Genomic DNA, 12,324 nt, shown 5'->3' on the forward strand with positions numbered 1-12,324 from the left:
TTACTTTGCAAAAAGAGCCAAATGGAATATTTTTATACTACTCAGCTTTAGGAGGATGTCATACTAATACTGCCTTAGAAAAAATTATGACCTTGGTAAGTTTTTAGACAAAAAAAGCAATAGATGGTACAAGGAAACAGTTCTAAATTAGAGTTTGCTAAATGATGTACATCTGAAATTAAGTGAAATGAATTTAACTTTGAGAAAACCCACAAGCTGCTACTGTCTATATGAAGTAAGCTATTGATTTCTAATTCCTAGTGTGGTAGTTGGCCTTTTTAACAACCTCAGGCAAAAAGTCCACAAATTGAGTGTATGTGGAGCATGCATGACCACCTCACTTCTGGATTTACTCTGCGCTGTTTCCAGCTTAGTAAGTATTGCATTTAGGCTGAAAGGGGATGTATCTAGCTATAACAAATCAACTGCAATATTTGTCATTATTTGAGCATGAAGAATTGATAGAAAACAAGTTGCATTCTTCTTCAGATTATTTTTAAATGTTATGGGAATGACCAGTCAGCTAATTACAAACAACATCAAGAAAATACACACACAGATATCTGAATGATTATGAGAGCAGATGGGTGTGAGTGAAATTATTTATTACCTTTGTTGGCCTATTAAAAAGACAGGCACCTCCCCCACGAAGTAAAAACTCTTTGTATTCTGCAATGCTGCATTTGGAGAATTTCCTGGAATGGTATACCCTAAAATGGCAAAGAATTAGCTGAGCAAATGCCTTGAAACAGCAACAGTTACTGAAGGGGGTGGAGAGATCACAACATTTTTTTAATAATGTAAACCCCAGTTTCTTACAACCACTGAGAGCAACAGTATGTCAGCTCACTCTTATTCTCAAACAACAATATCAGAACAGAAGAAAAAGTTTTTAAACATATTGCATTTTTATATTTCTATCATATGGATCTAGAGTATATGAAACTGTAGTCTTTTAATCTTCTGAATAAGGTGAAACCACATTATCAAAATAGCTGCTATTCACCCTCTCAGTTGCATGTATAACCCAGTGTCCTCTTGAGCTTGTTTCCCCCACAGTTTCACTTTAAAAGATGGATTACATTCCAGATCCCTAATCTCATGCCAGGGTTTTAAAACTGTTCATTAATCTGATCCCGTTAATAAGGTTATTTTTTGAAGTAAAACTAATTGTAGCCATAAGAACAGCTGTATAGGGTTCAGACTAAAAATCCACTTTACCCAAATTCATCTCTGTTTTTGGCCCCGAGAATATGCCCAGGGAAGAGTAGAGAACAGAGCACTGTACTACTACTTGCAGAAAAAATTTCCAGCTTCCAACGATTTTCAGCTCAATAACTTTCTCAGAAGGTCTTATTTTGTCTTATTTAACAATCTTTATTGCATTTTAGCATCTGCAAGGTGCTATAGCAGAAGTTTCACAGCTTAATTACAGAACAATGTCATCCTGTTTTTTCTGTCACCTACTTGCTAGTCTCATTTCATGTCTCCCTAGGTCTTACACTGGAAGAAACAGTAATCATGTGCTATGTTGTTCATGGTGTTACAGACTTCTCTCATATTTCTTCATCTCCAGCTTTTCCCAGCCCGATGAAAACATACTTTATTAGTAATTTCTCACACAGAAACTGTCTGATACTTCACTAGCCATGATTTGAGATCTGGAAATGAGGATTATTCACACTATTAAATATGGGGGTAACCACGCCATAATAAGGAGGTTCTCCATTCCTTTCCTAGCAGCTCACTGCTAATGAGCTGACATTTCCCCACTGAATTATTCTACATATAAAAAATATCTTCTGGCACTGATGGAGTTAAGTGAAAAGGCTTAACACTGCAGCTAATTATTCACTCATTTCATTAGTCAGCCCTTTTTTGGATTCTGGGTGACTGGCACTTTTTTTTACTGTTACCTTATCTACACAAAAGGTTTGTTCCGCGACCTCTTCTACTGGTATTTCCATCTGAGACTGATACTTTGATGAGTTCACCAGAAGAAGGAAGCTAGTACCTATTCTGATCAATGCCTTACTTTGGATGTCAGAAGCAAACTTACTGAATAGTTTTCTGTTACATTCATATGGTGGCTGACAATTACAAGTCTACAGGAAATCCACACAGTAATTCTGCTGAAGAACCAATTTCCAAATACCACATGAAGAAACTAAGCTCCTTCTGTCGTATTTATAAATAATTTTCTCCATGATTTTTGGCATCAAGCTTCCACAGTGAGAAAGAATGCTGAGAGGAAGTGATTTATAAGACTCTGATTGCTCAAAATTAGAATTCTGAAGGAATTGGCAGGGAAAAATCATTAAAATCTAGGAAAACTGAAAATATCACTTATGAAAACTGTATTATAACACTTTTCCAGCTGCATGTAAAAAGCATAACTGGATATATTTAATGAAAAATACACATTCTTTACTTTTCAATCATTGTAAGTGCAGCAAAGCATTAGTGATCACACTGCACTGCACTTCAAAATATAAGATTTATAAATAACTTCCTAAAATGTAAGTGGCAAAGGGAATGAATTGCTGAAAACTGAAATAATTGATCTGCATGTTTGAGTTGTTCCGACTGCTTCTGTTTTTTCATTTATTAGTACTAAAACACATGGACAAAACCCAATACACAAATATTTATGTCATACTGTAAACTATGAACTAATTCCAGAGCCCTTGATTACTGATAGTTATGACATACCCTGTTTCCTCCATGATGCAACCACCCCAGGATTCAGTGCAGTCACACTCTTCTCAGACAAGACCAAAACACCACAGAAAAGGAAAGCAGTTATAAATATGCTTACAATAAACATACTCACTATATAAATGGACCTCGACTAATTAATTATACAAAGATGGTTTCTTGGCTGTACAGATTCTAGCCCTAAAAGGGAATCACGCTGACTTGAAGAGATAATAATATACTTAATATAAATGTGGTACTTTCAAATTACCATATGTGCATGTTCTTAGACTCAACACAAAGTTTCAGGCAGTATAGAAGCTAAAAATAGCTGGCAATGTTCTTCCCTACATGCTCTCAAAACAGGCAGCACAAGGGTATGTGCAGTACCCATGATACTGACAATTAGAAGTATTCACATTTCCTCCTCCCTAAAACAGAGAACCTAAAACAGAACACCCTGAATAAGAACTGTTACTGGACAGGCCATGTTTTTTTCCCTTTAGTATAGCATTATTAAAAGTAATATGTGAATCAGCCAATCAAACATTCATTAGAAAAAGCAATTGAGTGAAAATGGATTTACAGTTTCCTTACAGTTATAGCATGTAAATCAACAGTAACCAAATTCATAAAATAAAACCAAAAGGTCACCATCTTATGGTTGATAAAAAGAAGTTACAAACTACCCATAAAAATTATCTATGAAAGACGTAGCATTCTTAAGAAGAAAGGTTCTGTATTCTAGTTACTACTGCAAAACCGTATTGTTTCTCCACAGAAAATATTCAGATTATTTATATAGTTATTTCTGCTCTATGCAGGTCTTTCATTAATCATTCACTATAAAGAGTATCCAAGTAGGGAAACTAAGCTATCATTTTAAAAACCTTTATCTTACAATTAAAAAAAGGTTCTGATTTCCAAATTATATGAACTATGTTTTACCTGTAATAAAAAAAATACAGAAAATATTTTAGCAATTTGCAAGTTTACACAATTCAAAAGGCTTTACAAACCAACATTCCCTAAACTTTTCCACATTGTTTCCCAATTCACAGATTTCTGAAGTGATTCCAAAATAAAGTCAGCATAATCATTCACATTTTAAAAGAAGCAGCAAAGACAGAAAGTAGCCAAATTGCTTACAAGATATGAGTGGAAAAACTCAACAATCTTCTTTAGCCCCAAAAGGACTTTTGCACTGTATGTGTTAAGGCCACATCAGTCTAATCTGGCTATGAAGCAGCAAGGTAACACATTGAGCAAATGTCACCCTGGACTAGGTTACAGTTTCTTACCATTTCTTCCATTATGTATCAGGTATTATTTTTTTTTTAAGAAGTCAGGGATAGTTTTATAGTACTTACAGATTTCATTACGATACATAAGGAGTTCTCAGTTAAATTAATGGTGTTTTTACCATTGTACCTTTGAATGTTGGTTATGAATCTAACCTCCTGACACAGAACATCACTAAGGTCATTGCAAAATGAGTCCTAAACTGGTAGCTCTTATTTTGGTTAAACTCAAATTTTGGTGCATATATTTCCAAAAGCAACAATTCTTGTTCTACAGTCACAGCAAGTTTGGTATTTGTTTCAAATACTGCAAAGGAGGAGCTTATATATTAGCTAAGGAGGACAGAGGAAGACTCCATGTCCATGTACATACTCGGTTTCCTGGCAGCTGGCTCCCACTGTATTCCGAGGTTCTGAGCAAGACTTTGTGCTAGTTCCTGTGCCATGGCCAAAGGGAGGCCATACTGCATTGCAAGAGGAGCACAATTAAAAAACAAAAACAACAAAACCAAAGCAAAGCAAAACAAAAAACTTAAGTTATTGTAATGAACACTACACCCGCTCATTCTGGCTTACCACAGACCTACTACTTCAGTAATTCTGTATAGCCAATCACGATTCTGTCTGCATATAATGAAAATAAACATGAGGAAGTATGCAATGGAAAAAAATCTTGTCTCTTTAACCTGAGGGAATCCCTGTCCACTAATTAACCTACAGAAAGGAGGCTGTTTGATATATATGTAATATAGTTTCATGTAGTATGATTAATCCATGTTAAAACATGAGATTTTCACTATCAATTTAACACTGCACTGAGGATAACAGTAATAATATCATCAACGCACAAGGACCAAATTTTTCTAGTTTTAATGTTAAAAAAAGATCAGTTAAGAATTACATGTCATCAGCACCTCAGAAGATGAAGCCTCTTACAGTGAGAAGACACAGAAGGATGTTCAGTGCTATATTTCAAATACTTCTGTCTGAGATTTTGGGGTCTAAATTTGTTAAATACACTAAAAGCAAGTTTAAGATGTTATGAAGAGAATAATGAGAGAATAATGCAGACAGGAGGAATGCTTTTAAAAAAGAAAAGCACAGTGTGCAGTAGTTTAATAATGATACAAGAAGGCCGGCTCTGAGAATCCTAACTTGTTAATATGTAAGTTACCTTTACAGCCCTGAATACTGAAACATATAAACTGTGAGGTTATAATCTACAGTTTCTATTTTATTTCACTTTAATTGTGAAAAAAAATTTACCTCATTCACTCCTACTCCTCTGGTCACAGAGCAAACCCCTCCAAAGTAACTTAAGCTGCTCCTTTTGTAATGAAATGTCACATTCCTTACAAACAAATAAAAATAAAGAAAAATAATACATTGACATAGGGCACCAAGAACTTATTGAAAGATCACACTTCCACACACACAATGATACACTGCATGCACATTAATCCTAATCTAGCATCAAAAGCAACTGCAAGTTTGTGAACAGAACACCGGCATCAAAAGAACCAATCAGATACAACCTTCAACAAAAATACTATTTTTATCTTTTAGACTCACAATCAGTCCCAACCCACAAAGAAACCAAGCAGAGAAAGCTAAAGCACTAGATTCCTAAGAAAATACAATGATACTATTTCCTTTAAAAGGTAACAATATATTCCAAATTATAATCTGTCAGGAAATAATTCTGTACTGAAATGTATCAGTGTTGAATTATTTTTTTATTATACTCTTAATCCAAACCAATTCAAGTTCTAGTTTCAACTCCAAATGAAAGGACTGAGAAATATACCTAAAGGGAAAGTAATTCAACACTGTTCTTTAACTCTGCCTCCTTTCATTTATTCTTAATAAGTCCCAAATAATTCAGTTAAGTAAATGTAATCTGGAAGATATACATTATTCTATAAAATGTCTAGAAACTATTATGAATGATACCTATTTTAACTTCACAGGCATAATAATAAATCTGCACAGTCCTGGGCATGCATAACAAATGACCCTAATCTCTGAAAATGAAAACTTTTTACAACAGCAAAATCAATGTACCTTCCTGCATTTTTTAATGACAGGATACTCCATACAGGTATATATTTATTTTTGCAGAACACTCTGACAGGCATCAGAACTCTCAGATGACAGCTTAACTATACTAAACGCTTGAAGTTAGATGCTTTACAATAGGCAACCACAGTAAGGGCTGAGGTTGGTAGGCACTTCAGGGAATGGTCTAATTCAACCTCCTTGCTCCAAGGAAGCTCAGGTGGAAGAGGCTGTGCATGGCCATGTCCCATTGGCTTTTGAGTATCTCAAATCACGGGCACTTCACAGCCTCTCTGGGCAACTTGTTCCAGCACCTGACCACCTTCACAATGAAAGGGTTTTTTCCCCCCTATGTTTAAATGGAATTTTCTGTATTTCAGTTTGTATTTGGAATCTTTCACTGTGCACCACTGAGAAAAGCCCGTTTGCCCATTGACAAACTCTTCAGCAAGGGACACAATACATGCATAAATGTAAATAAGACTGCATCATCATCAACAGTTTACATATGTTACAAAAAATGCAGTAAGCATTGTATTGCAATGCCTGTATTAAGGCAGTACAGCTATGACAGAAGCTGAAGGAAAGTCTTCATCCCCTATTTTTATCTTCCTCTGCAGAAACTGAGTAATAGGAGAACCACACAGAAGACTTTTTTCACTCTGTCCTCATAGTATGCCATGCTGCTGGTAGAAGGCTTTAGATCTTTAAGCTGCACAGGGGACCTACTCTTCCTCCTCTTTTGTTTACAGTCCCCTGAAGTAAAAAGATACTGTTGCCCAAGGTTGATGTTGTGTCTGATGAAGTGGAATTTCCCCTCAAAATACACTGTGTCACAGAAAAAAAATCATTACTCCTCTAAAGGAGGAGACTTCCTATTAACAAATTATCACTGCAGCTACATGTGTGAATAAATATAGTAACTGGAATGCTCTTTTGGCAACACGTGATACCGTCAGTTCTGCCCTCTCCCGCTCTTTACTGGGAAAGCGGTACGTTACACACTTGATGAGCAGAACTAGCTGTCAAAGGCTCATCAGAAGACACTTCAAATATGTGACACTGTCTCCATGTTGCAAAGACATCCAAATTTCATTACAGATACATATCAACATGACTACAGTATACACTATGCCTATTAAAAATAGACTAACATGTTAAAAAATAGATTAACCTACCTAAGGCAGGCAGATGATGATTGATGTAGTGAATACCAGGCAAAAAAGTAAGCAAGAAGAGTCAGGTAGACCAAAGCAGTAAACAGAAAAGCATGTAAAACTGTAATAGTCTAAATCATTGTATAATGGTACATACGAGAGCAGGTGCACAGCATCAGCATGCTGTTTGATGTAGTGCTGTCGATATTTGGAGAAATCATGAAGCATCCGCAGAGGGTCAGGGTTAATATTAATACGATCTCTATCTGTCCAGGTTTCCACAGCAACAAGAACCACCCTGGTGTTCAGCTGTTCCTTGTATATCTGAAGGCAGAGACAGGACAGGCACAGGAGTAGAACACTGGGTCAAACATGCACAGTTAGCCAGCAAAAATAAAGCGGAAGGACAAGAGGGATAAAGCAGGAGGGAAACATGGGGAAATAGTTAGCTGGTAATGCCTTGGATTACCCAAAAGTTAATATTCTGGTCAACTTAAATTTTATGTTTTAGAGGACAAAAAAACCCCTTGCTGCTCCTTTTGTGAGCTGCTCCGTTTTCTTTAAAATTCTCATGTCAAATAATTTCACCACTGAGTTTTGCAGAAAACCTGTACAAAAATCAGCGAAGAAGAAATGTAAAGGTACACTGGGTGATGTCAAAGTAGAAGAAAAGAAAGATCTCAAAGACAATGAATAGCCAAAGCCAATTCTTAAGTCAAGATTAAATAATTTCTCAGTTCTCCAATATATCCAAAATTTAATTCACATAACGATTGGTTTTCATTTATGGTATGATCACTTCATGCTACTCAAGTAATGTGAGAAGTAAGAATATTAATCTTTCTATTAATTTTAATGTCACTGTAGTGACAGACAAGGAAATGACAATCAGGACATAATAATTACAAAACAGCTTTAAAATACCCATTTTAACTTTGTGCATGATACGGAAATAAACTGCCTCTCTCTTCAGGTTCAGGTCATCAAATGCCAAATTTTATTAACTAATATTATTCAGAACTTGCAAATCTACAAAAGATGCATTCCTTATCCAAAATAGACAGTCTGCCCATCAAGTCTTACATGGGACATGAGCAACACTTACTGATCATACTTCGTTATGATCTAAAAGCAGTCAGTAATTAATACATTGGCTGCCTAATGCATAAAATACACAAAAGGCAATTTAATTGGTCACTTCCATGAGGCACTATATGAAATAAATGCTTTTATTATCTTTTGTCAAATTACACCTACACCACACAACATAAATTGTAAATAACCTCCTGCAGTTATGACATTTACACTGAATAAACTAGCACTGACTATCATGCCAGTCTTGTACCTAGGCAGTATTACCCTTATAAAAACCTCAATGTATAATACTCAGCTTAGGAAAAAAGGCAATAAATGTAAGAGCAAGAGAGAGCAACCAGCTAAGCTCAATTTTGTCCAAGAACTCTGAAGGAAAAAATAATATTAATATGCTTCAATCTGAGGGAGACACACTGAGAACATACATAGAAAATGATTAGTGACACGTAAGAGAAATCAATAAAGTTAAACCCCAGAAATTAGTGGATCAATAAAGACTTTACTTGTGTTTGCTGAGAGGAGAACTATTCCTGAAGCAAACAGGAAGGAAACAGATACTGAAAGCTTCTTAAAGTTTGAAATCCCCCATACCAAAGACAAACTCTGGCAGTTGCAAGCTTTGAGGAAAATGCCAAGGATAATTTGGTGGTTTCTTACACATTCACCTCAGGCTATTCTTCTGCAGAGGAAATGGAAATTAGTTTTTAAATATAATTTTTATAGCTGCTCTTTTTCTTTCTTTTTTTATCCTGGTACTTGCTAACATTAACTTTTTAAATACAGTGCTAAACTAACACAGTCAGTGACATAGTTTTCAGTAGAAACATTGATACTTACAGCATCTACAAGGTTTACCACAGACTTCGCAAAATTGTTTGTGTATGCATTTGAAGAACGGTGCTTTTTGAACTAAAAGGAGAAGAAAAAGTAGAACACAGTGAGAATTTAAATATTTATTACTAATTCTTTATTTTTACAGCAAGAAAGGAAAATGAATATTTTAGGAAAGAGTAAGAGAAAAATTCGAAAAGCTTTTCAGATCACACCCTGTATCTCATATACAAGAATCCCTGGAAGATAAAGGAAGCCATGTATGCTAGACAGCCTTTCAGATCTATAAAAGGAGCATTTAGCCACAAGAAGTATACTGCTCAGAATCAGAGTTCAAATGTTCAAGACAAAATTACAGGTAAACACGAACATAAACATGAGCTTAAAATTGAGAGAATGTTGTACCCATTAAAACTGTGCTTAACCTGACGAGTTAAATGTCAGACTGTACTAGCCACGTTCCATGACTGTAACTATGAGACACGAAGATGAAGCATTTATCACTTGTCCTGTGTACAGCTCTTTGCAAAGGCATCATTTCTCTACTATAGCACAAGACTTATGACAAGTAGCATTAGTGATACCAAAAAGCAAAAAGGAAGAGGGAATGAGTGGTAAAAGTAAATACATGTCTGAATGTGGATAGAGTTAAGATGAATATTTTAGGTTTTAATTTCAATTTCTTCATTACATTTCTATAGACTTAGATAAGCCATATTGCAAGTTCTGCCTCCTAATTTCTGTGCATGTCATTACAATTGTTTCCTGTCTTTCCTCATCCTGTCCCACAACTATCCTCTGTTCCAACTCAAATCTTCCGAAGATGTTGCTATGGTATCTGAATATGTTCAAAAAACTGTAAAGTTATAAACCAAAATTGCATTATGCAATATGATTTGCAGGCAGGAAAAATAAGTATTCAAAATTTCACAGAAAAGGAACACAAAATTGCATAGAACAAAGGGGTAAAAAGTCTTCTTTAAAAAACCCTTACTGATTTCAACTACTGGTTAAAAGCAACAGATCTCATCACCTCATGAACAAACGTTTTCAAGTTCCAGGAAGTGTCAGCTATTCCCACTCCAAAACACAGTACCCAAAGAGGCCTTGAAACAAGAGGGTCTGACTCTTCTCTGAGCAACTGAGTGGCTACTCTCATCAACTAAGTTTTATGATTAACTACCTTCCCAAATTAGAATTAAAAAACAGATAAACCCCCTGTTTTCCAGAATTATGCTTGGTGCGAAGGTCAAAGTAAAACCGGATAAAATTAAATAATTCTAAAATTAAATAATCCATTTCTCAAATTGAAAGTCAGGAGAGTGACACACACACAATCTTATTAGGTAACAAATTTTTCATCCCTTAAAATTACAGTTATTTTTGCACAAGCAATCTATTTTTATATGGACGAAATGCCACAGAGGTAACAAAAAGTTCAAACAATAATGACACTCATTCGTTTGACTGCAGGAAGAGAAATTTCTTACATATGCAGTTATTCAGTGTGAAGTTCCACAATGCTTCAGCACATCCACAGAAGACTTTAATACTCAAAGATCCTTCAGTGTAACTTTGCAGAACCCCCCTCCCCTACAACTATTCTCAAAACCAAGCACTTTCAGCTACAGTGCTAGTAGGTACTTACGATGTACACTGAGAAAAGTATGATGGGACTCTTGTTTGCTCCCTAGGGAACCATGACACCAGAACAAAATAAGGGGGGAAGGGTGGCTTTGGGTTTTTTATTTTGAGCCAATCCAAAACCTTCCCAGAAGTGGAAAGGTAAAATAACATGCTCTGGAAAATGTTTTGGTTTTCATGAAAGTATTTAAATGCCAAAATTAATAGCGATATACAACATATTATGTTTAAACACAGCTCCTCAACCAGAAATTAAGCTAAGTCAGTAAAAAATGCAACAACCTAATTAAATATGTTTAGCTGTGTCTTTAGTGCTACAGGAAAGGAAAATTTTGTGAAAATGCATAGTATTAATCACTTAACAACACAATGACCAAAGAACCTTGCTGCAGGAGAAATCTGCCCTCTACTGGTAAGCAGAAAACCTTAGAAGTACATTTAGTGATCTCCTGGATTGGTGGGCTGTAACTCGTACTTGTGAACACTTCCTTAAGTACGTCCATTTTATTCCTTGAACAGAACTATTAATCTGCTTCTGAGTCATTGACAATCCTGAAGTAAAAGTCCTGATTGCTTGTGTTCTAACAAATAAAGCTTGAGAGGAGACAACAGTTAGTGTCTGTAACAAAGGTAGTGAACAAGATGGTTGTCCTTTAAGCACATCTGTAATACAGGACGCCAGAGGAAACACACAGACATAGAAATATTTTATCTTTACATGAAACACCAACCACAGACCTCAAAAAAGACAACAAAATGTCCATAACTTCAGTTACTGTGCCCCACCCCTAAACAACTAACTCCTGAGCACTCTTAGAATGGTTTCCTATCAGGTGGCTTTAGAAGTGAAAACAGTTGAAATTTCTGTCCTACTCTTTCCACCCATTCAAAGTCCGCTCCCCCAACCCCCCCCCCCCCCCCCCCCCGCCGAATTGACACGGCTTAAATATAGGTTATTTTTGCCCAGACTATTTCTATGATTTAATAAACAGATGAGGGAAGGTTGTATTATCTGTCTGCTCAGCACTGGAACAAGTACAAAATAACTGCATCCTGTTCTGTTATCTGCTATTTCTGGCTCTTTAAAATCATCCTTCAGTGCTGACAAAAAAGCCCACAACAACATAAAGCATTGGGAAAATATGCAGTAGAGCGAGAGATGCAAAGAGCTCTTACAAAAACTAAAAAGTTTATTTTGTTTGTACATAAAAGCAGAAACTTTTATCAACAGAATATGATTCAAAAAAAAAGGTCTTGTTCACGCAAAGTCATACCAAGAGTTCATGGTCCTTATTTGCCCCTCAGCCAATGAACAGCTGAGAAAGCTAAGTGAGACAAGGGCTGAGACAAGGCATAATCAAGCTCTTTTTAGAGTAACTCAGCGTCAGTTGCAGTATATTCTTTGTTACTATAAAACTTTTAAACCTACACCGAGTAGTTTTCCATAATAGATATGCTCTAGTTAAAATGTAGCTGTTGGACTCAAATTTGTGATGCTTTTCAAAAAGGGCCTATAAAACAGTTGTTCAGGTTTCCAAGAC

The 12,324-nt window shown here is 35.8% G+C and overlaps 1 protein-coding gene across 10 annotated transcripts in view; it reads right to left on the reverse strand.

The window, feature by feature from the left end:
- ADAM23 (ADAM metallopeptidase domain 23) overlaps positions 1–12,324 on the reverse strand; it is a 75,865-nt gene that overhangs the window by 30,150 nt on the left and 33,391 nt on the right. For all 10 annotated transcript variants that reach the window (XM_055718861.1, XM_055718860.1, XM_055718863.1 and 7 more), the window contains exons 10-15: positions 9,146–9,217; positions 7,371–7,537; positions 5,265–5,349; positions 4,372–4,462; positions 2,713–2,761; positions 611–710 (exon numbers count right to left, since the gene is read on the reverse strand). In XM_055718861.1, the coding sequence (XP_055574836.1) occupies positions 611–710; positions 2,713–2,761; positions 4,372–4,462; positions 5,265–5,349; positions 7,371–7,537; positions 9,146–9,217 (564 nt within the window). The remainder of the gene's footprint in view (positions 1–610; positions 711–2,712; positions 2,762–4,371; positions 4,463–5,264; positions 5,350–7,370; positions 7,538–9,145; positions 9,218–12,324) is intronic.

This window comes from Falco cherrug, chromosome 8 (assembly GCF_023634085.1).
Source record: "Falco cherrug isolate bFalChe1 chromosome 8, bFalChe1.pri, whole genome shotgun sequence".
In the NCBI taxonomy this organism is placed as follows: domain Eukaryota; kingdom Metazoa; phylum Chordata; class Aves; order Falconiformes; family Falconidae; genus Falco; species Falco cherrug.